General features: G+C 34.4%; 3 protein-coding genes across 3 annotated transcripts in view; 2 read left to right on the top strand and 1 right to left on the bottom strand.

Moving 5' to 3' along the window:
* LOC136800103 (dynein heavy chain domain-containing protein 1-like) overlaps positions 1 to 27,981 on the bottom strand; it is a 186,787-nt gene that overhangs the window by 76,292 nt on the left and 82,514 nt on the right. The window lies entirely within an intron of this gene.
* Positions 1,430 to 27,981, top strand: LOC136800240 (TNF receptor-associated factor family protein DDB_G0268444-like). The gene is made up of 6 exons (XM_067056861.1): positions 1,430 to 1,494; positions 1,835 to 1,942; positions 3,839 to 4,003; positions 4,290 to 4,367; positions 26,621 to 26,698; positions 26,801 to 27,981. The coding sequence occupies exons 2-6, from the start codon at positions 1,862 to 1,864 to the stop codon at positions 27,638 to 27,640; spliced, it is 1,242 nt and encodes a 413-aa protein (XP_066912962.1). The 5' UTR covers positions 1,430 to 1,494; positions 1,835 to 1,861; the 3' UTR covers positions 27,641 to 27,981.
* LOC136800081 (RING finger protein 151-like) lies at positions 19,002 to 26,572 on the top strand. Its single transcript, XM_067056691.1, has 6 exons — positions 19,002 to 19,226; positions 19,572 to 19,617; positions 19,981 to 20,088; positions 25,832 to 25,996; positions 26,287 to 26,364; positions 26,567 to 26,572. Exons 1-6 carry the CDS (start codon positions 19,036 to 19,038, stop codon positions 26,570 to 26,572), a joined length of 594 nt encoding a protein of 197 aa, XP_066912792.1. The 5' UTR covers positions 19,002 to 19,035.

The raw sequence follows: 27,981 nt of genomic DNA, 5'->3' as shown, positions 1-27,981 counted from the left end.
TCATTTAGGAGTATAGAATGGGCTTCCATAGTACCATTTTCTCTAAGTATTTTGTGCAAATTTTCAACAAAGTAGACTTCTTGACTGTCCTTGTCCCTTATGTTAAAGTTGTTCTGATGGAGGACATTGCTATTTTTGGTAGCCTTCACATATCAATAAGGAGCTTTGGTGTAAATGTTTCTTCTGATGAAATTATACTAATCTGAAACTATTAGGCCTTTATGAACTTTCTAGAACAATAATCTTGCTCCAATCTTGAGAAACACTGGGAAAATAGGTTAGCATTCCCTGCCATAATTTCACAGATTTCCTCTGCTTTCTGCTTGAAAACGCTGTCGTATAGCCGAAAACGAAAGTGAAACTGTGAAAACGTCCGCAAATTCGGGACCAGTCCTCTTCCGAGACGGAGGCTAATTGAATGATAAAAATTTTTATATAGGGAAACAAAAAACTATCAGACTGTCTTCATGTAAATTGTAATGTCAAATTGTAATTCAACTTGAGACACAAAAGAATTTGTAATGCATAGCTAAATTAGTACAGCTTCCAAAAAAGGCAAAAAGGCTCGGTATTTTAAGAACAGTCCACTCAAAATGCCGCGGTATTTTAGGCACGGACAAATAAATAGACGCAGTCGTTAAGGATTAAAATCTTAAAGAATCCCTACCTAGTTCAGAAAGTTCTTATAATTAAAACCATATCCCCTCACTTGAAATAAAAAGAAAGCCAGCTGAAAGAAATTTGAGCTCATACGACTCAAAGTAAACAAGTAAGCAAAACTAAACGTATTCTTTTACAAATTTGTTATTTACGAGTTTATCAAGTTTCTTGGTTTGATTGAGTGTATAGAGAAATTTTTACTTAGATTAAATTCAACTGTCCAACTCAACTCTGAAAATGGCAGAAGGTCAAGATCCTCAAGCAGACCGTGGATATGATTTCGACCTTGTTAAGAAAGAACAAGGCGCTGATTTCGAATGTACAATATGTCATTTGATTTTGCGTGACCCTTACTCAACACCGTGCAATCACGCTTTCTGTTACGTTTGTCTCACCCAATGGCAACAAGAACAATTGAGTGGAAAAAGGTATCTGGAACCGTTTTTGTATCATATATGTGCGCTTTTACTAAGCAATTGCTATTATGTATTACATACTAGGATTTAGAGCTCTAGATCTGTCAGGCCATCCTCATACAAAAAACATTCCTACTTTTACATAATTTTGAAATAAAGGTTGATATAATTATAAACATTTCGCAATTTCGTATCCCAAAAATTCCTCCTTTGTCTTTAAATCTCATTAAGTTGTAAAATTCATACTTTCCTTTGATTTTCAAACTAATATAAAGAGGTATATCATGGCTCCATCACATTCACCCCTTTACTGGAGAGGTGCAGATGACCTTTTAAGAGATTGATTGTATTAATTTCTTTTTAATATTTTAGACCGGTAACGTGTCCAAATTGTAATACTGTTTATAACCCAGAAAAGGTATGAATAATCTTTCAAAAGGCTTTTTACTCCCCTGTTTAGATTCTTGATAATTCTCTTATATGAGCGAAAATAGAAAAACACGTAAAACAGTTCCCCTAAAAGAATCGAATCCCTAGGAGGAGGTAATGGGGAGGCACTCATTGTAAGCGACCTATCGTAGTTGCGGCCCTTAAGGGTAAATTTTAGGCTTCTCAAAGTGCAATGAAAGGGTCTAGAAAACGATTAGATCTCGAATACGAGTCCATCTAGGGAAAGAAAAATTGTAGCCCTGTAAACAACATTCGCTAACGAAATATTTTCATTATTTCTTTACTTGCTATGTACTCTCATTTTTTAGATTCATCGCGAAGGAGTGATTGATCGAATGGTCAAAACGAGTCTAGATGTCAAGTGTAAAAGACATGAAATGGGCTGCAAATGGCAAGGAAAAATTATTGATTATCAGGTTAGCTATTGATTGAATATAAGTTTGGATATCAAAATTATAAAAAAGCGAAAGTAAAAAGTACACCCCCTTCTCACAGTTCCGCTGGAACCCCTTCCCACTGGAAAGATTGGCCAATATATCGTCCCCGGTGTAAAATGTTCTCCATCATGACACAAATTTGATGACGTCACTTAAAAAACGATGACTTCATCATAAAATTTCCACCTGTCGGAAAAAAACCCAAATATATGGTTTATAAAAATGTGTTTCACAGACGAACCAATAAAGATATTTAGATTCTGTTTGAAGATTCCGAAAGATAAAAGCTGTTCTTTAACATAATTGCCACTTTAGCATTTTCAATAAAGATTTTTTTTAAATCTATGCTGAAGATAAGAAATTTTTTTTTTCCAAATTTATATTGTCAATACCTATCACGTGTCAAAATTTGAAAATGATTGAATAAATAGTTCAAAAGTTATCAGCACTTTAAAATTTTGAGTTTTAAGCGATTTTAGATGGGTTTTATGTCATGTTTCACAATAAAGTCATAAAACCTGATCAGGAAGACCTATGATCCTAAAATTTTACACAAGTACTCCTAATAACATTTTATTAAAAGCCAGAAAGTTTCAAGACGGTTAAAAAATTTTTCTCCGAGATATACACAAAAGAACTCCATCGTCGTAGATTCAACCCCCTCTCCCCGCTTGGGGCTAATAGAGTTAAAGCCTTTTTTGTCTTGATACGTAGCTACAGGTCATCCCAGACTGTAAAAAAGAAACAAAACATGATTTGGAATCACCCAAAGATAACCAACCCAGGTTGCAGTCCATTCAGACTATTTTTGAAGTTTCGAAGGGAGTGTTCAGAAAGTATCTACTAGAGGGAGGGGGGCTGAAGGATTTCAGGGGGGATCTAGCCTTTTAAAAAAAAGCTGAAAATACAGTGCTTTTAGCGAAGTGGTTGAAAATTGAAATTTTTCTCCTGTTGTCGCAAACCATGGTTGCGCCTCCTTAATCTCTGATAACATTATAACCTTTAAACCGAACTCAAAATATTACTCCTGCTACATTAGGATATGATATATGCCAAGAAAAATTTTACTTTAAAATTCCATATGATTCAGACATTGAAAGCCTCATTTCTGGACAGAATCAGTCCAAAAAGAACTATGTTTGAAGGAAATCAGGATTTCAAAATCAATTTTCTCCTGTCGGCACAAACCATGGTCGCACCTCCTTCGTCACTAAATTCTTTGTCCCTGTACGTTTGAAATCAAGCCACTTGCTGCCTTCTATATAATAATGTAGTCCTCCCTACATGAGTGCACAACATTTTGATATTGAGGCTTAGGATCACTCACAATCTGGAAATTTACTGTTGTAGTTAAACCCGATTTATATGTGACAAGTCGCCCTTATCCAAAAGTAAGTATAACCCTCACCTTATTAATCAGTCAGTTAGAGTGTAGAGGTTCTATTTGATTTTTAAATACCCTCCACTCCCCCCTAGTAGATACTTTCTGACCACTCCCTAACACAGACAGACAGCTCCCTAACACAGACAGACCACTCCCTAACGCAGACAGACAGCTCCCTAACACAGACAGACCACTACCTAACACAGACAGACAGCTCCCTAACACAGACAGACCACTCCCTAACACAGACAGACAGCTCCCTAACACAGACAGACCACTCCCTAACACAGACAGACAGCTCCCTTACACAGACAGACCACTCCCTAACACAGACAGACAGCTCCCTAACACAGACAGAAAATAATAAGAAAATGTTACAATACTGCACCGTTTCAAACAAGAGCTTTCCCTTTTGTGTTTTAGAGCAAATAATGATAAATTTTCAGATTACACACTGTAGAAAGTTTTCCAATATTCTTTTCACATTACAGGGCCATCATCAAATGAGATGTCAATATGAAACAGTGCCATGCGAAAACAAGGGCTGTTTGGTAATGGAATTGAGAAAAAATTTACCAAACCATCAACGAGATTGTGAATATCGTTTAACACAGTGTGGATATTGTCAACTGACAAAACCAGTTATTGAAATGAAGGTAAAAATTATATTGAAAGTTGTACGACAATGAGGTTCGAGCCAGAAACTCTGCAATAATGTAAACCCAAAAAAGAACCTCGCAAATGCGATACTGATTATTAAAATATCACCAAAAGTTTCGAGAATATTTTTAAAATTTGTTTCTGAAGTTTTTCCCGATGTGGAATTTGACTCTCTAGTGTAGTGTTAAAGCTAGAACGGAAAGCTACCGTCAGTCAGAAGATTTTTAAATAATACTCGCTTTTTATTTACAAAATTCCAAATATATCCATTTCATGATTTAGAACCATCGCCATGAATGCCCAATGATGAAAGTGGTTTGTTCAAATGATGAATGCAATGTTCAAGTGCTTCGAAAAGATGTAAGAATTTGCTTGCCTTGCCTTTGGCTAACAAACGCAATCTAGACAATTCTAGTATCGGATTTTTTTTTCCAAAAATCACAAGGCTCAAATTTTCAAAATTTTAAGAATTTTCTAAGAATCATGCCGATCATTAAATTTTTTTTTAAATCTTTCTTTGGTCAAAATCTTTTTAGTTTTTAATCCATTCGTTTTGCTAGATATAATTCTTGATAATTCTACGTTTATTGTGCTCTTATCATTTTATAATTTAGGTTGGTCAACATTTACTGAAAGATTGTCTTTATGAGAAAATTGAATGTAATTATCGCCCCCTTGGCTGTCATGAAATGGTAAGAATACAGATATTTAGTACATACTCAAAACAGTAATATTTCCAGTCAATCCTGCATAATGGACAGATCCATAATTTACTGATTAGTAGACCTTTACAAAACTACAGTTGGCTATAGAATATAAAAGATTTGTACGCGATTTGTTAGAGGATGACAGCCGCCTGGAAAATCACGCTTTTTTTTAATCAGAGCTGAGGACATTTTGGGTCAATGGAATTTTGTAACCGAAACGATTCTATCCAGAACCCTCAGTTAACAACTTTTTTAAGAGACACTAAGTACTAAGAAGGTCATTGAGACTGACTGTCATATAAATTCGATCATTTCAGGTTGAACGTGGTAAAATGAGGGAGCACCACAAGGAGAATGTTGTTGAGCATCAATTGATGATGTTGGATGATTACAAAACCACAAAACATAAGAATGAAGTGTTGGAAGGAAAACTGGAAGAAGCAAATAAAAGAATCGACCAATTGGAAGATCGGTTAAAACAGTCTGAAACCGAATGTATGAAGTTACATCAAAATACGTTTTCGATTGTTGATACAATTAGCTATTGGATTAAATTTCATTTTCAACCTAAAGAAGGTTCTGATGAAACATCAAAACGCTTGATCAATACTCAAATTTGTCATCTTTTTGACAAACACAAACAATTGGTTGCTAAACAAGGAGTTCAGGATTTAGATGTACCTTTTAAGTTTATATCATACACCCAAGGTGTGAAAAACCAAGAAATTTTAAATTATGATCGGATAATTAGGGTGAGCAATCAGTTGAAAAACAACGAGTGGTGGACACCTGATCAAGGAAAAACTTTCTTTATGAGAATTTTCATACCGGGTAATTTCTTCGAATTAAAATACATCGGAAGAAGAGAATTTAAAGAACTCAGTGAAAAGAAAAGTAAAGAAAAATACTTTTATTGCAACGATAGCATCATAAAATATCAAACTTTTCAACAAATTGGCGAAATTATTATTATTTTGAGTCATGATCAAATAGAACCTGAAAATGCAGAGATGTGTTTGATCGGAAAAAAAGGATGGAATTCATTTCACGATGCAAAATCTTTTGAAGATCTTGGTGATTGTTTGATCGCGCATTACCAAAAAGAAAGTGGTTTAATTAGGAAAACAGTTTACGCAGAAATTGGTTTGAATAGGACACATGTAAGAAGGCCTGATTGTGTTTTGATAGCTTTATACAATAATTAAAATCCGATTTAAAATCCTTTGTTTTAAAGGAGTTGGCTGTGTCTCAAAAAGTGGGACGAGCTGGAGTTTTTATAAGGTACTTCATTAATTGGAGATAACGCGTTCTTTAGAAAAAGTTAAAAAAAATTGGTTTTATTACATGTTAAGGACCGACCAAATCAAACAAGAAGTGGAAATTTTTAGATGAATATAAACTGGACTATTTTTAGATTTTTAATACCCATCACGGAAAAAATCAAAATATTATAAAAAATAATGGCACCTTTTGTAACACGTTATAATTGTGGTTGTACTCATGTGAGTCTCTTTTTTTCCCTTTTCCTGGAGATTTGGATGAAAATTGGTACGCTTTTTCTTTAAAATGAGTTTTCCTTATTTAGATTTTTTTCTTTTAACCGGGAAGATTGATTTAAAGTCCAAAAATCAGGTAAAATTGACCTTCGATCTATAAGATTATCTTGAAACCTTTAAAACTAGTTTTTAAGAGGATACGTTAAACATTTTTACCAGAGAACAACTATATTAGCCTGGATATCTAAGCTCGAAATTTAAGAAAAGGCAAAATTTATCTCAACAAACAAAGTTCTAATATTATAAAACTTGGTCTCCCTAGAAAATGAAAGTGCAAATCCATGTTTCCAAAACTTCCCTAGCCAAACCAAGGCAGCAAAATAAGAAAGCCTTGCAAGATCTAAAACCATTTAAAACATTCAAAGATTACACCAGAGTCCATAAACAAGTTTGCATGCATTATCACTGTGACTAACCATGTTTTCTTGGAAAATGAACTTACCTATGTTTTCATGTTTTCATACATAACAGAAAGCTGTATCTTTACTAGCAAGTGGAGGACTCCTATTTTTGCTTCAGCATTGCCCCGCGCCGTGTAGATCGGTCTTTCCACGGCTTTAGCGAAGTGAGTGCAAGCAAGCAGACTGCATTCTCATATAAGAATGTAAAACGCACTAGGGAGACCAGGCTGTAAACCAGAACATAAAATATCAAACACTAGACTGTGAAATAGTTTACAGCCTGGATATCCAGGCTACAACTAGATATGTTTTTATTTTTGTGAGAAATTTTTTTTGAAACTTTTTTCCCGGGAATACAAATGTATTAATTCATAAATACAACAAAAGATTTTCAATTGAAACAGTTCCTATTGAATGCCGATTATTTTTGAATAACCCTTGAAGTTATGACTGTTTAGTCAGTCACGTACGCGACCGTTAGTGATTATTTCGCGAAGCAAAAAAATAACACCAGATGTCCAAAAAGACAGATGCTGTTAAGAGTTTCATATCAGTAAATCCCAGTTTAGTCAGTCACGTACGCGACCGTTAGTGAAATTTCGTGAAGCAAATAAATAACACCACATGTCCAAGAGGACAGATGCTGTTAAGAGTTTCATATCAATAAATCTCAGTTGGCAAACAGATATCCCTGAAGAATATAAATCCAAACTCTTTCAGCATTTTCCCTGTAAGCGTTGTCTGTACACAGACCCAGTATCTACAGCTAATTTCAAAATTCATTACCGTCGAGGGATCTGTTCTTATTATTGTCTTTTCTCATTTGAGATTTATCAAACCGACCGCTACAATGGAGTGTTGGTGAGAGAGGGGTGACGATGAGAGAAGTGTTGCTATTTATAAATCATACCTCATCGCAGAGAAGGCTCCGAACGAGAATTTCTTTTATCAAACAAACAATGTGCACAGGTTTATTGCTTTGTAGTACACTCTGCAATGAATGAAGTAGCATTCATAAATAGCAACACTTCTCTTATCGTCTCCCCTCTCTCACCAACACTCCATCGCAGCAGTCGGTTTGAAAAATCTCTAATGGTATTCATGACGTAATGTTTTACACTATGGAAGCATGCAAAATAGCCCGGGCATTAACCACTAGTTTAATTGTTAAATTCAAAATTAGTAGCAAACACCCGCTCCTTTTGGGGTGCTTCCGTATAAAACATTACGTCATGAATATCAAGAATATCATGAGTATCATGATTTTCTCTTTGGTTGTCTGAAAATACGTATTACTATTAGCATTAAAGAGAGAATGTTCTCCTTAAAGCTATAATTTGAGACAACATACGGACAATCTCAAATCAATGTCGCCTAAGAAAAAGTTAATTTTTTTGAGGAAAAAGTGGAAAATTTACATAATTGGCCATATAATCTTCATTTTTTATCTAAAAAGGTTGAAATTTTGAGGGTTGATCATAATTGATGGCTTATACCCAAAAATGAAAAAAAAACTTGAAAAAGGTTTGTTATTTGAGGTTAATATGACAATTTATAGACTTTTGTTAACCTCAAAATATAGAGACGCTTATTGAATTATTGGGGAAAAAATTATTAGGGAGTCATCAAAAAGGCTTCAAATATCAAGCTTGTTTAAAAAAGGTTAGAGATTTCCCACAAGAAAGGTGCAATTCATGAGGTTAAAAAAATGGTAACAAGTAACCTCACATTCTTAACCATATCTTCTGCTAGCATGTGTATTAAGTTATGGGACAAAAGTAAAATGATACTAGAAGCTTAGATCAATAGGGTTTTTATGAAATTGACAATCTTTGCTCTAACGTAGGGTTAAAAATTGAGGTTAAAATTAGAACTCAATGTTAAGGAATGTGAGAAATTTGCTTCTCTAATTGACCTAAATAGTTCTATTCTATTAAAGCTACAGGAACAAAATTACTTTTTAAAAGTTTTCATAAAGCTAAAGAAATATGAAATAGACCAAAAAGGTTCTTAAAATGAGGTTAAACAACCTGAAAAAGTAGGATGTTTTAGTTTATACATTCAAACTTAAACAACTGAACGAAAAACGTTTAAGGTATTCTACGATAAAAAGTTAACCTCAAAGATTTTTAATTCAGACTTAATTAAGACTTAAGCTTTACTTTTAAGCTCAGTATTGATATCAAAAACAGATTTATAAGTCATTAAAGTATACAACAAAGAATTAAAAAACCCTATAAGCCTAATTCACAAATAACCTCACTTTTGGTACCCAAACTAAGATATTAACCTCATTTTTTCTACCTTACCTTGTTCCTCAACCATTGAATAATGGATCCCACTATTTTTATCACACAATTTTCCCTTTTTATGAGGTTATCTGAAAGCTTAAAATCAACCCCTTCCTCGGGTACTTGTGTCTCTCAAATTTAATATACCAGTTAACCTCACTTTTTATACCAAAATATAATTTTCATGTTTAGTTGTTTTTGATAATAGGCTACTGTTTGTCTGATATCCAAAATTAGACTGAAATATAATTGTTAACCTCACAATTAGGGTGTTTTTGTGAAATAACCTCAAATTTTACACCCTACTTGAAATGTTAACCTCATTTTTTCTAGCCTACCTTGTTGCCCAATCATTAAATAGTAAAACCCAATCATTTATTTTTACTTTAACCTCACATTCATACCAATTTTGGTCTATCTTTAAGGACCATTACGTTAACCTCAGTGCAAGTTAACCTCATATTTTTAACCCTACTTTGACCAAGAATATCTCTTTAAATTCAACACTTAACCTCTATAATGTATATATCATTGTGAACCTGAATAAATTTTGAGTTAGCATGTAAAGTAGCAAATAAAAATAAGTTAACCTCATTTATTTATCCTTTGTTAAAGTCAAAAAAGTTCTTTTGAAAAAGTTAGGCGATTTTTGGGGGTTTTGACTTGAGATGGTCCATACGATCTCGCCAAAATGGAAACACCATTTTTGAATACAAATTTCCAAAAATAATTGGCATTGAATGATAAAAATCTATTAGGGAAACAAAAAACTATCAGACTGTCTTCATGTAAAATTTCAAATTGTAATTCAACTTGAGACACAGAATTTGTAATGCATACCTCAATTAGTCCAACTTCCAAAAAAAAGGCAAAAAGGCTTGGTATTTTAAGAATAGTCCACTCAAAAGGCCGCGGTATTTTAGGCACGGACAAATAAAAAGACGCAGTCGTTAAAGGGTTAAAATCTTAAAGAATCCATTCCTAGTTCAGAAATTTCTTATAATTAACACTGTATCCCCTCACTTGAAATAAAAAGTGAATTTCCACATTCGCAATTGAATGATGACAATATTGAATTTTTTACAAAAACTTTGAAACAATTAAATGTTTGTAGAGGAAATACCAAATTTGCAAACCTGATACAACAAAGGCTGGAAATTGAACAACCTTTTAAAACCCCTGATGGAGGTATTGCTGCACTGGTCGAAACTGCCAACACATCAGCAGTTTTCGCCACCCAAATTGTCCAGTTATTTTCAAGGGTGATAGTAATATCTGCATTGAATGTTTGTCTTTGGACAAAAAGTGTAAAATTTATGAAAAACGTTTGGTGACTCAAAATGAAAAACCTACAGTAAGTCGTACAAGTGACACTTCAAATGTAAATTTACGATACCTTTCAAAAGAGGAACTCATTGAAAAGGTAAAGAACTGTCAACAGGTTAAAAGAGCAGCTATCAACCAAGCAATTCAACTCACTGATAAAATAAATCAGATGATTACACATGACGGAGTTCAACTTGATAAAACTCATCATGATATGGTAAAGGACGTACTTCAGAAAGATGATCCCGGTTTTGAGGAAGGAACACCTCAGTGGTTACTCTGGCAACAACAGGCAAAATATGCATCCTTGAAAGATGCAAGATCAATGAGATGGCACCCTTTAATTGTAAGGTTTGCCCTTTCAATATACCATTCATCACCAGCAGCATACAGGCAGCTCATTAACAAACAAAACAAATTTTTCATGCTTCCTTGTGTTAACACAATCAGAAAATACACAAACTTTACGACACCACAAAGTGGATTTAATCCTGACATAATAGCACGTTTAATTGAAGATTCGAAACTGAAAGAACTAAAGGAGTATGAAAAAAACGTTTCCATAATTTTTGATGAAATGAAAATTAAGGGAGATTTGGTTTATGACAGAGCAACGGGAAAGCTTGTTGGATTTGCTGAGATGGGAGATATTAATGATGAGCTTGCAAGAATGGTTGAAAAACTGACGAGGAGAGAGATTTGGCAAGGTATGTGAATGTCTTCATGTCAGAGGCATATTCACGAATTTACATTATCCATTTGGTCATGTTGCTTCACAAGGCCTAACATGTGATCAGCTTCAGCTATCCAACTTGCATGGAAGCAACCAATGTTCTTGAATGCATTGGATTCAAAGTGAGAGCTTGGATAGCCGATGGTGCATCACCGAATAGAAAATTCTCAAAATTTGTGAAAGTTTCTCAAATCCACTTGACCGTGAAGTAGTACATTGGACAGAAAATCCTTTTGATCAGTCAAGAAAGATTTATTTCTTTTCTGACTATTGTCACCTTATCAAGACTACCCGAAATAATCTTGAAAATTCCCACGGAAATCGCAACTCAAGAAATCTTCATGTGAGTACAGCTAAAAATTTTCTCACAGTCTATGACATTTTTGGTTTGACTTTAATTTTAATTGTTTAACGTTAAAGCGAAGTAATGTTATCAACATCTGCTGTAGGAATGCCCAAACTTCTAGCCATGGAAATTGTTTTTAAATTTTATTTTTAAATTTTATTGACTAATTGACTAAAATTAGGCTAATTAGCAAAATAAGGGCCTTTTTATTGGGTAGCTAGGAATTTTTTTCAAAAACGGGGGTGTCCTAATAAGATCCAGGGGTTGAAAAATAATCGAGAAATTAACAAATGGGGAGGGGGCGCTTTTTAGGCATATATAATATAGCCATATTTTCACTTTTAGTACGACAAACATGACATCAGTTGGAATCACATAGTTCAAGTGTATGATTGGGATCTAACTGAAAAACCCTTTGGCTTGCGTCTCTTGCCACAGCTCACTGAAGATCATGTGAGACTTTCACCTCGTCTTAGAATGAAAGTGAAGCTAGCAACCCAGGTATTACTTTAATTATTTTTTGGTCGACCAGGCGAGTTAATACTAAAAAATCTTAAGTTTAAGAAAATTTACAAAAGAAATTCTCTTCAGAAAATATATATTCCAAAATAATATTTGAATAAATATAATCTTTTAGACTTTCGAAATTTGTGTGATTAAAGCTAATAAGTAATTTTCATTATTTTTAGGTTCTCAGCACTAGAGTTGGGGGGGGGAGGCGTACCAGTTTGTCGGTGTGTCGGTATTGACCTTTTTTTGCGTCGGTATTTCGGTGATTAACAAAAAATGTGTCGGTATTTCGGTGTTTGAGATGCTTTTCGGTGACGGAAAATGTTAAATTTTCAATCAGTGATACGGTAATTTTTCTCGAAACGTCAAAGAAACGGTGCTAAAATCAAGGGTTATTTCTCAAAAATCCCTCCTATGTGATATGTCATATTAGAATTTTGAAAAAAACATGATAATAAGCAAAATGTTATCTAACATTTTTTATCTACTTGGAAATACTATTCATCTTTTGTCGACAGCTTGAAAAAAATGTCGGTGTCGGTATTTCGTAAAAAATGTGTCGGTATTGCGGTAATTTTGTGAAAAACTGTCGGTATTTCGGTGTCCAGGACCCTCGTACGCCCCCCACTAGAGTTGCCATCGCCCTTGAAAAGCAGAAGAAGTTCTACACTAAATGAACACAGGATTTCATTGAAAAATTCGACCGCTTGTTTGATTGTTTGAATGGAATTGTTTCTAAGAATTATGGTAAACCGGACAGAGCACCATACAGAAAAAGCACTATCGAGAAAGATGGAAGAGTAAAGGTATACTTTTTGAATTTTTTTCAATTTTAAGTATTTTGTATATGCATCATATAATTACAATTTTTTGTGTGGAAACTAACTTTTGATGATGAATTTTGATCATTGTTTGAATTATTTATTACAAAAATTTTGCGAAATCTATTATGATTGAAGCAAAAATCTTCAAATATCGTAATAATTAGTTCCCACAAACTTTTGCTCCCAATTTGTATATATCAGGATATACATTCTTAGCTTGTTTCTTTCACTTTTAGTTTATACTTGATGTCCTTGACTATCTAAAGAAATGGTGAATAGAGGCAGAAAGTCAAACCGTTCTCACCAAAGAGGAACAGGGAAAACGTTGTCTCAGTCTTCAAACAGAGCAAGGATGGTATATGACAAGTATGTTTTGTTGTTTCGCTTTATCAAAATTTTCCCTCTGATTCTGTCTGATTTAATACATTCGAATTTTGGTTTACTTTATAATTAGGTTGAATGGGAAGTGTTGTCTTTGAGATCATCACTTAAAATTTACATTCTTTATTTGTTTTAGTTCATTCGTTCATCGACCTCACCAATACGTTGCTAGACGAGGAAGGTGTATCATTCCTGTTGAGTGAAAAGTTTTCACAGGACCCACTTGAAGAACATTTTGGGAGACAACGCAGAGCAGGTGGAAACAATGAAAATCCTACTTACAAACAATTTTTAAAACAGGAAATTTCTTTAAATAACATGGGATCTGATCTCATTCAAACTATTAGACACGGAAATGCAAGTGGCAAAGATAAGGAACGATTAAAGATTGATGTAAATGACACTCGGGCCCTACCTCAAGCACCTAAATCGAAAAAAAGAAAGACTTAATGAACTTAGAATCAGAGAAACTTTCCTCTCTTTTTTTGCATTTTATAAAGCTATTTTTTAATTTTGTAGTAGGTGAAAAATAAGACTTTTCTTCCCTTGTAATTATGTAAATAATTTCACCACTCAGTAGGTATTCAGGTTCTCTAAAGATGCCTTTTTTTCTCAAATAATATTTTTATTTGGTTACAAAAAAAAGTGCACTCTTACACTTTTCGAACATTTTTCTCTACTCCTGGAAAAATTACCTTTTTTCATTGTACAACCTTTAAAAATGGTGTGTGCAGAAAAATATCGAGCCTTTTTTGTAAATTTCTCCCTTACAAATAATTGAGTCAAGAACTATGAGAATTTATTATATTATACTTAGATTTGCTTGTAACATTCAATACTCTCTTTTTAGGGAGTGTTTATAATATCCTATAAAGCTTTTTTTGTATTTAACAATATATTGCTACATCATATTGTATTCACACTTTGTAGAACAGTGAACGAAAAAGAATCAGTTGTTATTGCTGAAAAACTCTCAAATAAACGTTTGCAATTTACTTACAATTAGGCAAGCAAAAGTAAAACTTTAAACGTACTCTCGGGTCTCTAATAAACCTATAGGTACGATGATTATTTTGGCTGATTTTTTTCCTGATTTTGAACTACCTATCTTTCACTAGAACAATTATTAGCAAGCCTTAACATTTGGGATTTATTCTACTCCTCAAAGTAATGCAATCTTACCCCTATTTACCCCTGTAAACTTGTGCGAACTTTTTTCAATAAAAATTTGAAGTCTGATTTTTCATCCCTGTACGTTTATTCGAGACTCTCATTTTCAAAAAAAATTATTCAAACTTCATCAGCATTACGTTACTTTACTCTCTTTTTTATAAGAACAATTTTATATAAAACAAGGTTCAAAATAGCCAAAAAAATAAGAACAAATTTAAGGCTGGCATGTCTATCAAAGGTAGATATAAAGGAAAACATGACCTAAAATACCTACTGTAAAGCAAGAAAAAATTGAGGCTGAAAGTGCAAAAAATTAGTTTGAGTCTTAATTTTACTTCCATGAGATTCTTACAAAATGAGTGCATTTAGAACATTAAATAGGTTTTTCGAAATTTTGAAAACTTATCCAGAGTCAGTGAAAAAAACCTTAGGGGAATAAAAGTAAACCGAGACAGAAGTTTTTTATTGGATGATTGGATGACAGGGAATAATAGTCCAACTTTCACTTTAAATTACATGCATTAAAAGAATAGGAAAATTATTAAAACAATTACAATGAAATAACAGGCCTGATGTTAAATTCTCTGAAGAAAATTAAAAATAATAAACAGTCCATTTATTCAATCAAAAGTATTATCAATATTTTATCTCTAGTTTGTAATTTTGAGAAAAATAAAACTTTAAGAACTAAATTTTGAGAGTCAAATCTTTTGTAACAGAAAGAACATTCATTTTTATTTCATTAGACCAATAAAAGTAGACAAAAAAATTATTCATAGGCTTCAAAATAAATTATAACTTATTATTGATAAAGATATATCACAGTAAACTTTTTGAAACTTTCCCTCTTTTGAAATAAAAATAGAAAAATATATAACTGTTACATTTGAAAGGGCAAAAAACAATTTTGGCACAATCCATAGAAGCAAACTTGTTTGTTTTATTTAACATCTAAATCAGGTGTTTCCTTCGAAAATACAGCAAATAATTTAAGTTTATTGAAAGTCACCTACTTAGAAAAAATTATAGAGGGGCAAATGCCCGCTGCTCCCCCCACTTGCTACAGGCCTGTTAGGATTTTTTCCTCAAAAAAGTTAGAAATTAGGCTGTTTCCAGGACAAAAAGTTCAACAATTTTATTGCAATACTGTACATATCTGATGATTAAGAAAACCCAAAAATGAAAAGTTAACTTAAAAAACTAGAATATATAAAATGAAATCGTACAATCAATATGTAGTTCTTCACAAATGACCTAGCCCTGATATCTACCCATTTCATAATTATCTGTCGCCTAAGTACTTTGGCTAATTCAGTACTTGGAGTATGTCGTGCGAGACTGTCCCAAGATAACGCCACAAAACGATCCTCCTTAATACGCTCTTCTAAAATTTCTCGGAGATCAGCATTTCGGTAGTTACAAATAAAATCTTTGTTCAGCACTCTTTGCACAGACTTTTCAATGCGCCTGAACAACACGTAAACATCATCAGTCACCACTTTTAAGCCTCCCCTATTTAACCTTTCAGTCCATTGTCGAAAAGTTTTAACATTAATATCATTGTTGTTGATGAGGGAGCAGGACTTAAAGAATAATTGACCAGCTTCACGTATCTGAGAATTTTTAAGTCTTTTGTAATGTTTCTCGAGTGCATAAATTACAAAACCAGCCACACAACGAATTGCCATTTGTTCTCTCTCTGTCAATTCAATATCATCATGATTAATGGCTCTTTCCTCAATCTTTTCGTTGTTCTGTTTCATGATTAGGATTTCAATATTTGAGATTATGTTATGAAAGAATGTTTGAAAAATTGGACTTTCAATGTCCACATTCCAATTTAAACATATGTCATTCCATCTATTGGAGGGTGTGAGAACAATCCTATGGATTTCTCGATGGAATAGCTCTCGAGAATGGGAGTCGTTAACAACAATTTTTCACAATTCATTGAATACCACTTTAACGGTGTCATCAAAAAGTTGAACAGTGGTTGGGTTATCTTGCATAACAAGCATATCAGCAGCATATTCTGCAATGTAATTGCCTTTTGTTTTATGTCCTTCGACTATTAAATTGTAAATTTTATTTTCTTTGATGCTAGTAAAGACTTTTTGATAAAGTACGATCATGTCAATATCTTGTATACATAACGTCATTGAACCCGAAAAAAAATTAAATGACATAAAACTTTCTGTTGTCAGCAGTGTTGAAGAACTTAAGTGAACTCTAGGCAACCTTAAAACTCAAACCTTGTGCTAGAAATTTGTGAAATGAATTGAATTGTAAACCATATTTTAAAACTCAAATGTACATACACTATAACACATACAAATAAATTTAATCATAATTCTAGTAAAAATTAGAGGGAAAGCCTTTAGATTTATTGCAGTTTATTGAAGTAAAAGTTATTGATACAAAATAATAGACCACACACCTTTCTTCTTTGTTTTTTTCTTTGAATTTTTACCACACAATGATTCAACATGCCTTTGATAGTGATAATTGAGGCCCCACCAGCGGACCCAAATTTCACGCATTCACGCAAAAATGTTTCGCAATTCACGCATTCACGCAAGTTTTTCTCGAAATTCACGCAAACCCAATTTTTTGGGAAATCGGGAAAATTTTCGGAAAAAATCGGGGAAAATGTCAAAAATAGAGGTCTTGCACATTTCACTAAGTTACGTAATTTACGTAATTTCCGCCATTATGGAGTAAAACGTTCGATTTGCATAAAAAAGTATGACAAGGCTGTACTCGAGATATTATTCGACCGGATCTCGTCATGCACTTGAGAAAGACTTAACTCAGTAGTGATTTTTTCCTGTAGACCTGACTATAAAACACCGTGGTTGATAGTGTCATAAGAAGCCCTCAAATAGAAAGCGTTACGTAATTTTTCAACTTTAATCACATGCAGTTAACGTATCGCGATAGTAAGTGAAAGGATATGCGCCGCAGGCGAATTTTTGTACAAAAAATAGCTTAAACATTATCAAAAATAGGTCAAACAAACTCGAGTATGACACCATGATGCTTAGCTCAGGGGTAAGGAGGCGCAACCATGGTTTACGCAGAGAGGAAATTTTTGCATTTCTGTCACTCGCGTTTGGCTAAAAATGCTCTCTTTAACACCATTGAAAAAGAATGTAGTCTAAATTCGTTAGAGGCAAGGTACGATCGCTTGATAGCTTGTAAAATGAGGTAAAAGAATGAACATTTGTTGCGAGCGAAACGATCAAAAAAAAAATTAAAAAGAAAGGTTTTAATCAGGGCTCGCGAATTAATTTCCTAACGTGGAGGGGCGAAAAACATAGTGACTAAGGAGGCGCAACCATGTTTTGCGCCGACAGGAGAAAATTTATATTTTAACCCTCTGATGTGCTTAAATACGACTCCATTTCAGACTAATTTTGCCAAGAAATCAGTTTATCGAAAGTCTACATCATGGGTAAAAGTTTCTTTGAAATAAGTTTCTTTTTATTTGCAAAAACGTGGTGAAGTCATGGCCGCCTCCTTCCCCCAGTGACTCTGGCCCTGGCTGGCCATGGCCCTGGCCCTGGATCACTCATCATGCATAAACATGGTTTTATCTTAAACAAACACTTTCAAGGGGGCAAATTAGAGTTATTTAAGATTCGAGGGCCAATACATGTTTGGCCCGAGCGAAAAAATCTGGAAATTTAAGGTGTCTAGATTGCTAGAAAGCGCATCTAAATCATGAATCGTTTTATAAAATAGAGAATTTGGAAGTTGCTGATTTTTTTGTACACCTTCACCTGGCATCCCTTGAATTTGGAATAGGTGCGCACCTTGGGGTTTTCTACAAACTGTGAAAAGGAAAAATTCACGCGTTCACGCAAAAAACAGGGCAGATTCACGCATTCACGCAATAGAAATATGGGTTTTCACGTTCACGCAAGTTTTTTCAATTCACGCATTCACGCAATTTTTTTTCGATTTTCACTCATTCACGCAACCAAAAAAGCCTATTCACGCATTCACGCAAACCGCTGGGGGCCCCCCATAATTGCTAACATAACGTTTGCCACAGCTGTTACATATTAAAACTGTCTTGAGTTTTTTGTAAGAAGGTTCACCATCTGAGTCATCGTCATCTTTACTATTTTCATTGTCTTCACTATCACTATCTTCATTATCATCTTGTTGAGTTATGGTAAAGTCAATATCTGGAATGGTTTGCTTCTCCAACTCATCAAACCCTATGCTATTTAGATCTCCATCTGAAATATCATCAGGAATGAGAACTTCCTGACTTTGAAATGAAGAAGCCTCTAACTCGATTGGAATCTCGTCATCAATATTCATCTCTTGCAAAAGTAATAGATATTTCTCTTCTTGAAGATCCTCCTGTGAGTAGTTAGCCATCTTGCAGTTTTGTCTGTTTGGTTTGTTCAAAAGTTTGTTTTGATTTTCCCAACGTTTCTCTTTACGATATTTCATGATTTTTACAAGAAACCAGGACGACAAATCCCGAGAATTGTCGTCCACAATATCACGTGTGATTTTGTAAGGGGGATTTTTTAATTACAGTATATCACCTGCAAATACAACTTGCGTTTTTACAATAGCACAAAAGGCGATGTTTTTCTATCTCTCTTACTACTTCTTTGCTCAAAGTAAACAAGAAAGCAAAACTAAACGTATTCTTTTACAAATTTGTTATTTACGAGTTTGATCAACTTTCTTGGTTTGATAGAGTGTATTGAGAAATTTTTACTTAGATTAAATTCGACAGTCCAACTAAATTCTGAAAATGGCAGAAGGTCAAGATCCTCAAGCATACCGTGGGTATGATTTCGACCTTGTTAAGAAAGAACAAGGCACAGATTTCGAATGTACAATATGTCATTTGATTTTGCGTGATCCTTACTCAACAACGTGCAATCACGCTTTCTGTTACGTTTGTCTCACCCAATGGCAAGCAGAACAATTGAGTGGAAAAAGGTATCTGGAACCGTTTTTGTATCATATATGTGCGCTTTTACTAAGCAATTGCTATTATGTATTACATACCAGGATTTAGCTCTAGCCTGTCAGGCCATCGTCATACAAAAAACAACGTGTATTCCTTTTAAATAATGTTGATATAATTATAAACATTTCGTAATTTCGTCTCCAAAAATTCCTCCTTTGTCTTTAAATCTCATTAAGTTGTAAAATTTATACTTTCCTTTGATTTTCAAACTAAAATAAAGAGGCATATGGCTCCATCACATTCACCCCTTTAGTGGAGAGGTGCAGATGACATTTTAAGAGATTGAATGTCTTAATTTCTTTTCAATATTTTAGACCGATAACGTGTCCAAATTGTAATACTGTTTATAACCCAGAAAAGGTATGAAAAATTTTTCAAAAAGCTTTCTACTCGTCTGTTTAGATTCTTGATAATTCTCTTATATGAGCGAAAAGAGAAAAGCACACAAAACAATTCCCCTAAAAGAATCGAATCCCTAGGAGGAGGTGACGGAGAGGCACTCAATGTAAGCGACCTATCGTAGTTACAGCCCTTAAGGGTAAGTTTTTTAGGCTTCTCAAAGTGCACTGAAAGGATCTAGAAAACGAAAAGATCTCGAACACGATTACATCTAGAGGAAGAAAAATTGTAGCCATGTAAACAACATTTTAGTCGTCCGCCTCGCCAATCGCTAACGAAATATTTTCATTAATTCTTTACTTGTTATGTACTCTCATTATTTAGATTCATCGCGAAGGAGTGATTGATCGAATGGTCAAAACGAGTCTAGATGTCAAGTGTAAAAAACATGAAATGGGCTGCAAATGGCAAGGAAAAATTATTGATTATCAGGTTAGCTATATTGAGTGAATTATAAGTTTGGATATCAAAATTATAAAAAAGCAAAAGTAAAAAGTACACCCCTTCTCACAGTTCCACTGGAACCCCTTCCCACTGGAAAGATTGGCCAAAATATTGTCATCGGTGTAAAATGTTCTCCATCATGACACAAATTAAAAAACGACGACTTCATCATAAAATTTCCACCTGTCGGAAAAAAGCCCAAATATATGGTTTATAAAAATGTGTTTCACAGTCGAACCAATAAAGATATTTAGATTCTGTTTGAAGATTCTGAAAGATAAAAGCTGTTCTTTAACATAATTGCATCTTTTGCATTTTCAATATAAAGATTTTTTTTAATCTATGCTGAAGATAAGAAAAATTTTCAAAATAATTTTTTTTTTCCAAATTTATATTGTCAATACCTATCACGTGTCAAAATTTGAAAATGATTGAATAAATAGTTCAAAAGTTATCAGCACTTTGAAATTTTGAGTTTTAAGCAATTTTAGATACAAGCATAGAAGAAATTCAAACATGCCGACCATCGCATTGCATCACAGATCGTAAAAAGGACCGTTTTAACTGTACCGAATGCATGAGAAGTGTACATTACTCTTGCACTGAACTTCCAGCTTATTATATACAGCTTATCAAAGATAAAAAGAAGGGCATCAAGTTTATTTGCATAAACTGTGTCGAAATGTCAAAGAATATTGCCAACAAGTATCCTTCTACAAGTCAAATCATTAAAAAGAGACGTTACGAACTGTGAAAATATCATAAAGGTGAAAGCAGAAAAGGAGAAAGAAATTCTCAAGAAATGTGAAGCTAGCAAGACTGAAGCTGATTCAAAGAAAAAAGAACTTGCAGAACTGAAGAAAAAAATGGACAAGAATCCTGAACTCCATACTTTGGAGTACGTCGAACAAAAAATGGACGCGAACATGAGAAAGTTCAAAGAGGATGTAGAAAACACTGATCAAAACTGAGCTAAAATCCATTTTAAATAAGTCGTACGCTGACGCTACTAAGATCTCGGGAACATCCGAATCAAAACAAACAACAACGAAGGAAGCAATTCGTGAAGCATGGCGAGAGGAGGACGCGGAAGAGAACAATAAATTCAAAAGGTCTCCCAACATCATTGTCACGGATTAACTGAGCAAGAAACTAATGACGACCTCAAGTGTGCAAAAGATCTTGTTAGAGATACACACTCCCGGGTTGAAATCAAGCGTGTCACTCGTCTTGGAAGTCCATCACAAGAGAAGAAGCGACCTCTTTTGGTTTGTCTCTCAAACGAGAGAGAAAAGTCCACACTCTTTGGCAATCTTTGTCTTCTTAAGGGTATTGAAAAATATAGGGCAGTCAGTATCACTGAAGATCTAACACCCGATGAAAGAAACCAATTAAAAAAACTTTCGAACCAAGCTAAAGAACGTAACGCAAATAATAACTCTGAAAATGAAAAATGGAGAGTGCGGGGAAATTCAAAAAACGGATTCTTCCTCATCAAGATCAAGACGAAACCCCAAATAGAGAATGCAACCAAGAAAGTTGTGTTCAAAAATCTCACTCAAACACAAAAAACAAAAGAACAATAAATCAAAAAAGTCTGAATCAAGTCCCTCGCCATGATCTAACAATAAATGGTATCAAGTTTTATTACTGCAATGCTGATATTCCAACATCAGGCAAAAAGAAAGAACTTATACAAAACGTAGAGAAACAACAACCACACATTGTTGCCATATGTGAAGTAAAACCAAAACATGGAACACTAAGAGAACTACACGAGTACGAATTCAAAGATTATAAAGTTATTTGTCATACGAATATGGATACCAACATTGGCCGTGGAGTTATCATTCTTGCCCACGCATCAGTTCAGCATTTGATTGTTAATGTGACCAAATCAATAAATCAAGTCAACTTTATCGAAGCTTGTATCATAGAAGTTCGCCTAAGTGGTAATGACTTACTGGTTTTTGCATGCATGTACCGCAGCCCTACCAGCAGTAACATGTCGAATGAAAACAACATCAGACTTAATAAGCTCATTTACGATATTTCATCCATCAAAAAATATTCCCATAAATGCTTTGTAGGGGACTTCAACTTTCCTACAATTAACTGGGAAAATGGACGACAAAACATCAGGAAGAAAGCAAAGAAGAGAAGTTCTTAGATACTCTCCGCGACTCTTTCCTCCATCAGAACGTAGACGAACCAACACGATGCCGTGGAACCGATGAACCATCTTTGGTTGATCACATTCTAACAGGAGAAGCCAACCAAACACAAAATCTGGAATATCTCAGTCCATTGGGTAAAAGCGATCACAGTTCCCTGACCTTTAGCATAAAGTGCAATGCATATGTAAAGCCCACATCGGAAAGGTACAATTATGATAATGCTGATTTTGAAGCAATGAAGCAAGATCTTGAAACAGGTAACTGGCAAACGATTTTTCTAGATGCGGCTAATGACAAATCAGTCGAGGAACTTTGGCAAGTTTTCAAGAATAAAGTAAGCGAATTGCAAAACCGTTTCATCCCGCTCAAAACGATTGGAGGCGAGGAATTCCTATTCCAAAAGATCTCAGAACTGAAATAGCAAAGAAAAAGCGTCTACATAGAAAATGGATGAAATCATCACCGCGAGAGAAAGACGAGAATCGCGTGAAATACACCAGTGTACACAACCGAGTGACGAAAATTATGACACAAGCCCATAGAAATTACGAACGGAAAATCTGCAACAATTCAAAAACAAAACCAAAAGTTTTCTGGTTACATGTCAGGAGCAAAATGAAATCTTCCAGTACGGTATCATCATACTTGAGGCACCAAATGACAAAAATTCTTTGAAACATGAAGACCATGAAAAGGCGAATATACTTCAACGTCAATTCTGCAGTGTTTTCACTACCGGACTTCGAGAAAAGAACTGAGTCCGTAATCGATGAAATCCATATAACAAAAGAAATGATCCAGATCGAAATAAAACATCTAAATCAAAATAAATCATTTGGTCCTGATGGAATACATCCTAAGATGCTACTGTCGTTATCTGACTACGTCTCTGAACCTCTTGCAGTAATAATGAACACATCAGTAAAGGAAGGGTCTCTACCAAAGGATTGGAAAGAAGCTCACGTAATACTCATATATAAGAACAAAGGTGCTCAAAATCTTGCAGTAAATTATCGACCTGTAAGCTTGACATCAATAGAATGCAAACTGATGGAGTCAATAGTGAGAAAGCATATTATGGAGCATCTTCTTGATCAACATCTTTTATCGAACAAGCAATATGGTTTTATCAAAAATCGATCCACCGTTACGCAACTGTTGTATTACTTGGATACGTGCTGTGAAAGTACATCGGAGGGAAAAGTGATTGATAGTATCTATTTTGATTTCGCAAAGGCCTTTGACACTGTACCTCATCGTCGTTTATGCAAGAAACTATTAGCATACGGCATAGATGGTCCGATAATGTCTTGGGTAAAATCATTTTTAAATGGACGAACCCAATCAGTGAAAGTAAATAATTCATTTTCGACAACGGATAACGTGGTTAGTGGTATCCCACAGGGTAGTGTCCTTGGACCGTTATTGTTCGTTCTTTACATCAACGATCTTCCTGAAAGAGTGATATCATCATTTATACTCCTTTTTGCTGATGACACCAAAATCTTCCAAGAGGTCAACACTATCGAAGACTCTATTTCCATCCAACAGGATATAGACGCGCTAGTCAAGTGGTCGAAAGAATGGTTATTAAATTTCCATCCCGACAAATGTCACGTACTAACTATTGGCAAATTCTCTGACATCAAACATGCCTATCCATATTGTTTGGATGGAAATCAGCTTGAACATGTTTTTGAAGAGAAAGATCTTGGGATTGTGATCGACTCAGAACTTACATTCGAGGAGCAAATTCAATACTAGGAGTGATTAACAGGAGCTTTGAACATCTGAATCCATCCATCTTCCTAGTACTATATACTTCGTTTGTCCGCCCGCACTTGGAGTATGCTCAGTCGGTATGGTCACCTAAACTTCGAAAATATGTTAATTTGATCGAGGGTGTACAAAGACGCGCCACAAGACTCGTGCCTATCTGCAAAGATATGTCCTATGAAGAACGCTTGCGCATACTTGACCTCCTCACGCTTGAATTCAGGAGACTCTTTTGTGATATGGTCCAAGTATACAAACATCTCCACTACTACGATAAAAAAACTCTTCCAAGTAAATTATCGACTCGAACACGTCCGAACAGAAGACACAATGATGAGCTGATACCAAATTTTGGTAAAGATGGATTCCGAGGCGCACAAACCAACTCGTTCTTTTACAGGAGTATACCAAACTGGAATAGATTACCAAGATACGTTGTAGAGGTAAAGACTGTCAAAATCTTTAAAGAAAGACTCAACGAAGCTTGGAAAAAACATCCGAAAAGATTCGAGACAAGACAATTGTAATCAAGATCCGGTTCTCAGAGGCCCTCGTGTGCCTTGAACTTGTATACATTATTATTATTACTTATTATTATTATTATTATTAGATGGGTTATGTCATGTTTCACAATAAAGTCATAAAACCTGATCTGGAAGACCTATGATCCTAAAAATTTACACAAGTACTCCTAATAACATTTTCTTAAAAGCCAGAAAGTTTCAAGTCGTTAAAATTCTTCTCCGAAAGAACTCCATCGTGGTAGATTCTACCCCCTCCCCCTCTTGGGGTTAACAGAGTTAAAGCCTTTTTTGTCTTGATACGTAGCTACAGGTCATCCCAGACTGTAAAAAAAGAAACAAAACATGATTTCGAATCACCCAAAGATAACCAGCCCAGGTTGGAGTCCATTCAGACTATTTTTGAAGTTTCGAAGGGAGTGTTCAGAAAGTGTCTACTAGAGGGAGGAGGGGGCTGAACGATTTCAGGGGGAACTAGCCTTTTTAAAAAGAGCTGAAAATATAGTGCTTTTAGCGAAGTGGTTGAAAATTGAAATTTTTCTTCTGTCGCAAACCATGGTTGCTCCTCCTTAATCTCTGATAACATTATAACCTTTAAACCGAACTCAAAATATTACTCCTACTACATTAAGATATTATATATGCAAAGAAAAGTTTTACTTTAAAATTCCATATGATTCAGACATTGAAAGCCTCATTTCTGGACAGAATCAGTCCGAAAAAGAACTATGTTTGAAGGAAATCAGGAGTTCAAAATCAATTTTCTCATGTCGGCGCAAACCATGGTCGCACCTCCCTCGTCACCAAATTCTTTGTCCCTGTACGTTTGAAATCAAGCCACTTGCTGCCTTCTATATAATAATGTAGTCCTCCCTACATGAGTGCACAACATTTTGATATTGAGGCTTAGGATCACTCACAATCTGGAAATTTACTGTTGTAGTTAAACCCGATTTATATGTGACAAGTCGCCCTTATCCAAAAGTAAGTATAACCCTCACCTTATTAATCAGTCAGTTAGAGTGTAGAGGTTCTATTTGATTTTTTGAAATACCCTCCACTCCTCCCTCTAGTAGATACTTTCTGACCACTCCCTAACACAGACAGACAGCTCCCTAACACAGACAGAAAATAAGAAAATGTTACAATACTGCATCGTTTCAAACAAGAGCTTTCCCTTTTGTGATTTAGAGCAAATAATAATAAACTTTCAGATTACACTGTAGAAAGTTTTCCAATATTCTTTTCACATTACAGGGCCATCATCAAATGAGATGTCAATATGAAACAGTGCCATGCGAAAACAAGGGCTGTTTGAAAATGCAATTGAGAAAAAATTTACCAAACCATCAACGAGATTGTAAATATCGTTTAACACAGTGTGGATATTGTCAACTGGCAAAACCAGTTATTAAAATGAAGGTAAAAACTATATTGAAAATTATATAGACAATGAGATCCTAAGCCAGAAACTCTGCAATAATGTAAACCTCCCCAAAAAAGAACCTCGAAAATGCGATATTGATAAAAATCTCACCAAAAGTTTCGAGAATATTTTTTAAATTTGTTTCTGAAGTTTTTCCTGATGTGGAATTTGTCTCTCTAGTGTAGTGTAAAAGCTAGAACGGAAAGCTACCGCCAGTCAGAAGATTTTTAAATAATACTCGCTTTTTATTTTATACAAAATTCCAAATATCCATTTCATAATTTAGAACCATCGCCATGAATGCCCAATGATGAAAGTGGTTTGTTCAAATGACGAATGCAATGTTCAAGTGCTGCGAAAAGATGTAAGATTTTGCTTGCCTTGCCTTCGGCTAACAAAAGCAATCTAGACAATTCTAGCATCAGATTTCTTTTTCCAAAAATCACAAGGCTCAAAAAGTTTACAAAATTTTAAGAATTTTCCAAGAATTATGCGGAGCATTAATTTCTTTTCAAATCTTTCTTCGGTCAAAATATTTTTAGTTTTAAATCTATTCGTTTTCCTAGATATAATTCTTGATACTTTTAAGTTTACTTTGCTCTTATCATTTCATGATTTAGGTTGGTGAACATTTACTGAGAGATTGTCTTTATGAGAAAATTGAATGTAATTTTCACGCCCTTGGCTGTCATGAAATGGTAAGATACAGATATTCAGAACATACTCAAAAAACCACAGACACAATTATTCGCTAAGAAGGTTATAGAGGCCTGACTGTCCTAAAATTTCGATCATTTCAGGTTGAGCGTGGTAAAATGAGGGAGCACCACAAGGAGAATGTTGTTGAGCATCAATTGATGATGTTGGATGATTACAAAACCACAAAACAAAAGAATGAAGAGTTGGAAGGAAAACTGGAAGAAGCAAATAAAAGAATCGACCAATTGGAAGGTCGGTTAAAACAGTCTGAAACCGAATGTATGAAGTTACATCAAAATACGTTTTCGATTGTTGATACAATTATCTATTGGATTAAACTTCATTTTCAACCTAAAGAAGGTTCTGATGAAACATCAAAACGCTTAATCAATACTCAAATTAATCACCTTTTTGACAAACACAAACAATTGGTTGCTAAACAAGGAGTTCAGGATTTAGATGTACCTTTTAAGTTTATATCATACACCCGAGAAGTGAAAAACCAAATTTCGAATTATAATTGGATGAGGTGGAACAATCAGTTGAAAACCAACGAGTGGTGGACACCTGATCAAGGAAAAACTTTTTTTATGAGAATCACCATACCGGGTAATTGCGAATTAAAATACATCGGGAGAAGAGAATTTAAAGAACTCAGTGAAAAGAAAAGTAGAGAAAGAGGCTTTTATTGCAACGATAGCATCATAAAATATAAAACCTTTCAAGAACCAAATTGCGAAATGATTTTTTTGAGTCGTGATAAAATAGAACCTGAAAATGCAGAGATGTGTTTGATCGGAAAAAAAGGATGTCATACATTTCACGATGCAAGATGTTCTGAAGATCTTGGTGATTGTTCGATCGCGCATTACCAAAAAGAAAGTGGTTTAATTAGGACACATTTAAGAAGTTCTGTTTTCATAGCTTTATACAATAATTGAAATCGATTTAAAATCCTTTGTTATAAAGGAGTTGGCTGTATCTCAAAAAGTGGCACGAGCTGGAGTTTTTATAAGATACTTCACTAATTGGTCATACGAAGTAATGGAGATGACGCGTTCTTTAGAAAAAGTTAAAAAAAATTGGTTTTATTACATGTTAACGACCAACCGAATCAAATAAGAGCCTGTAAAAACTCCATCTTGTCTCCCAAAAAGTGGAAATTTTCAGACAAATATGAACCGGACTATTTTTTAAATTTGTTAACACCCATCACGGAAAAAATCTAAATGTTATAAAAAATACTGGCACCTTTTGTAACATAGGTTATAATTGCGGTTGT

The sequence above is a fragment of the Clytia hemisphaerica genome, unplaced genomic scaffold (genome assembly GCF_902728285.1).
Source record: "Clytia hemisphaerica strain Z4C2 unplaced genomic scaffold, Clytia hemisphaerica genome assembly, whole genome shotgun sequence".
Lineage (NCBI taxonomy): Eukaryota > Metazoa > Cnidaria > Hydrozoa > Leptothecata > Clytiidae > Clytia > Clytia hemisphaerica.
The sequence above is the reverse complement of the archived record's forward strand: the minus strand, read 5'-3'. Positions and strand labels throughout refer to the sequence as shown.

Bases quoted from the DNA above. Each gene is read 5' to 3' on its own strand.
- LOC136800240 (XM_067056861.1), top strand. From the start codon at position 1,862: ATGGTCAAAACGAGTCTAGATGTCAAGTGTAAAAGACATGAAATGGGC. The intron at 4,004-4,289 runs GTAAAAATTATA...TTCATGATTTAG, and splicing joins AACCAGTTATTGAAATGAAG to AACCATCGCCATGAATGCCC. The intron at 4,368-26,620 runs GTAAGAATTTGC...TTCATGATTTAG, and splicing joins TTCAAGTGCTTCGAAAAGAT to GTTGGTGAACATTTACTGAG.
- LOC136800081 (XM_067056691.1), top strand. From the start codon at position 19,036: ATGGCAGAAGGTCAAGATCCTCAAGCATACCGTGGGTATGATTTCGAC. The intron at 19,227-19,571 runs GTATCTGGAACC...TCAATATTTTAG, and splicing joins GAACAATTGAGTGGAAAAAG to ACCGATAACGTGTCCAAATT. The intron at 25,997-26,286 runs GTAAAAACTATA...TTCATAATTTAG, and splicing joins AACCAGTTATTAAAATGAAG to AACCATCGCCATGAATGCCC.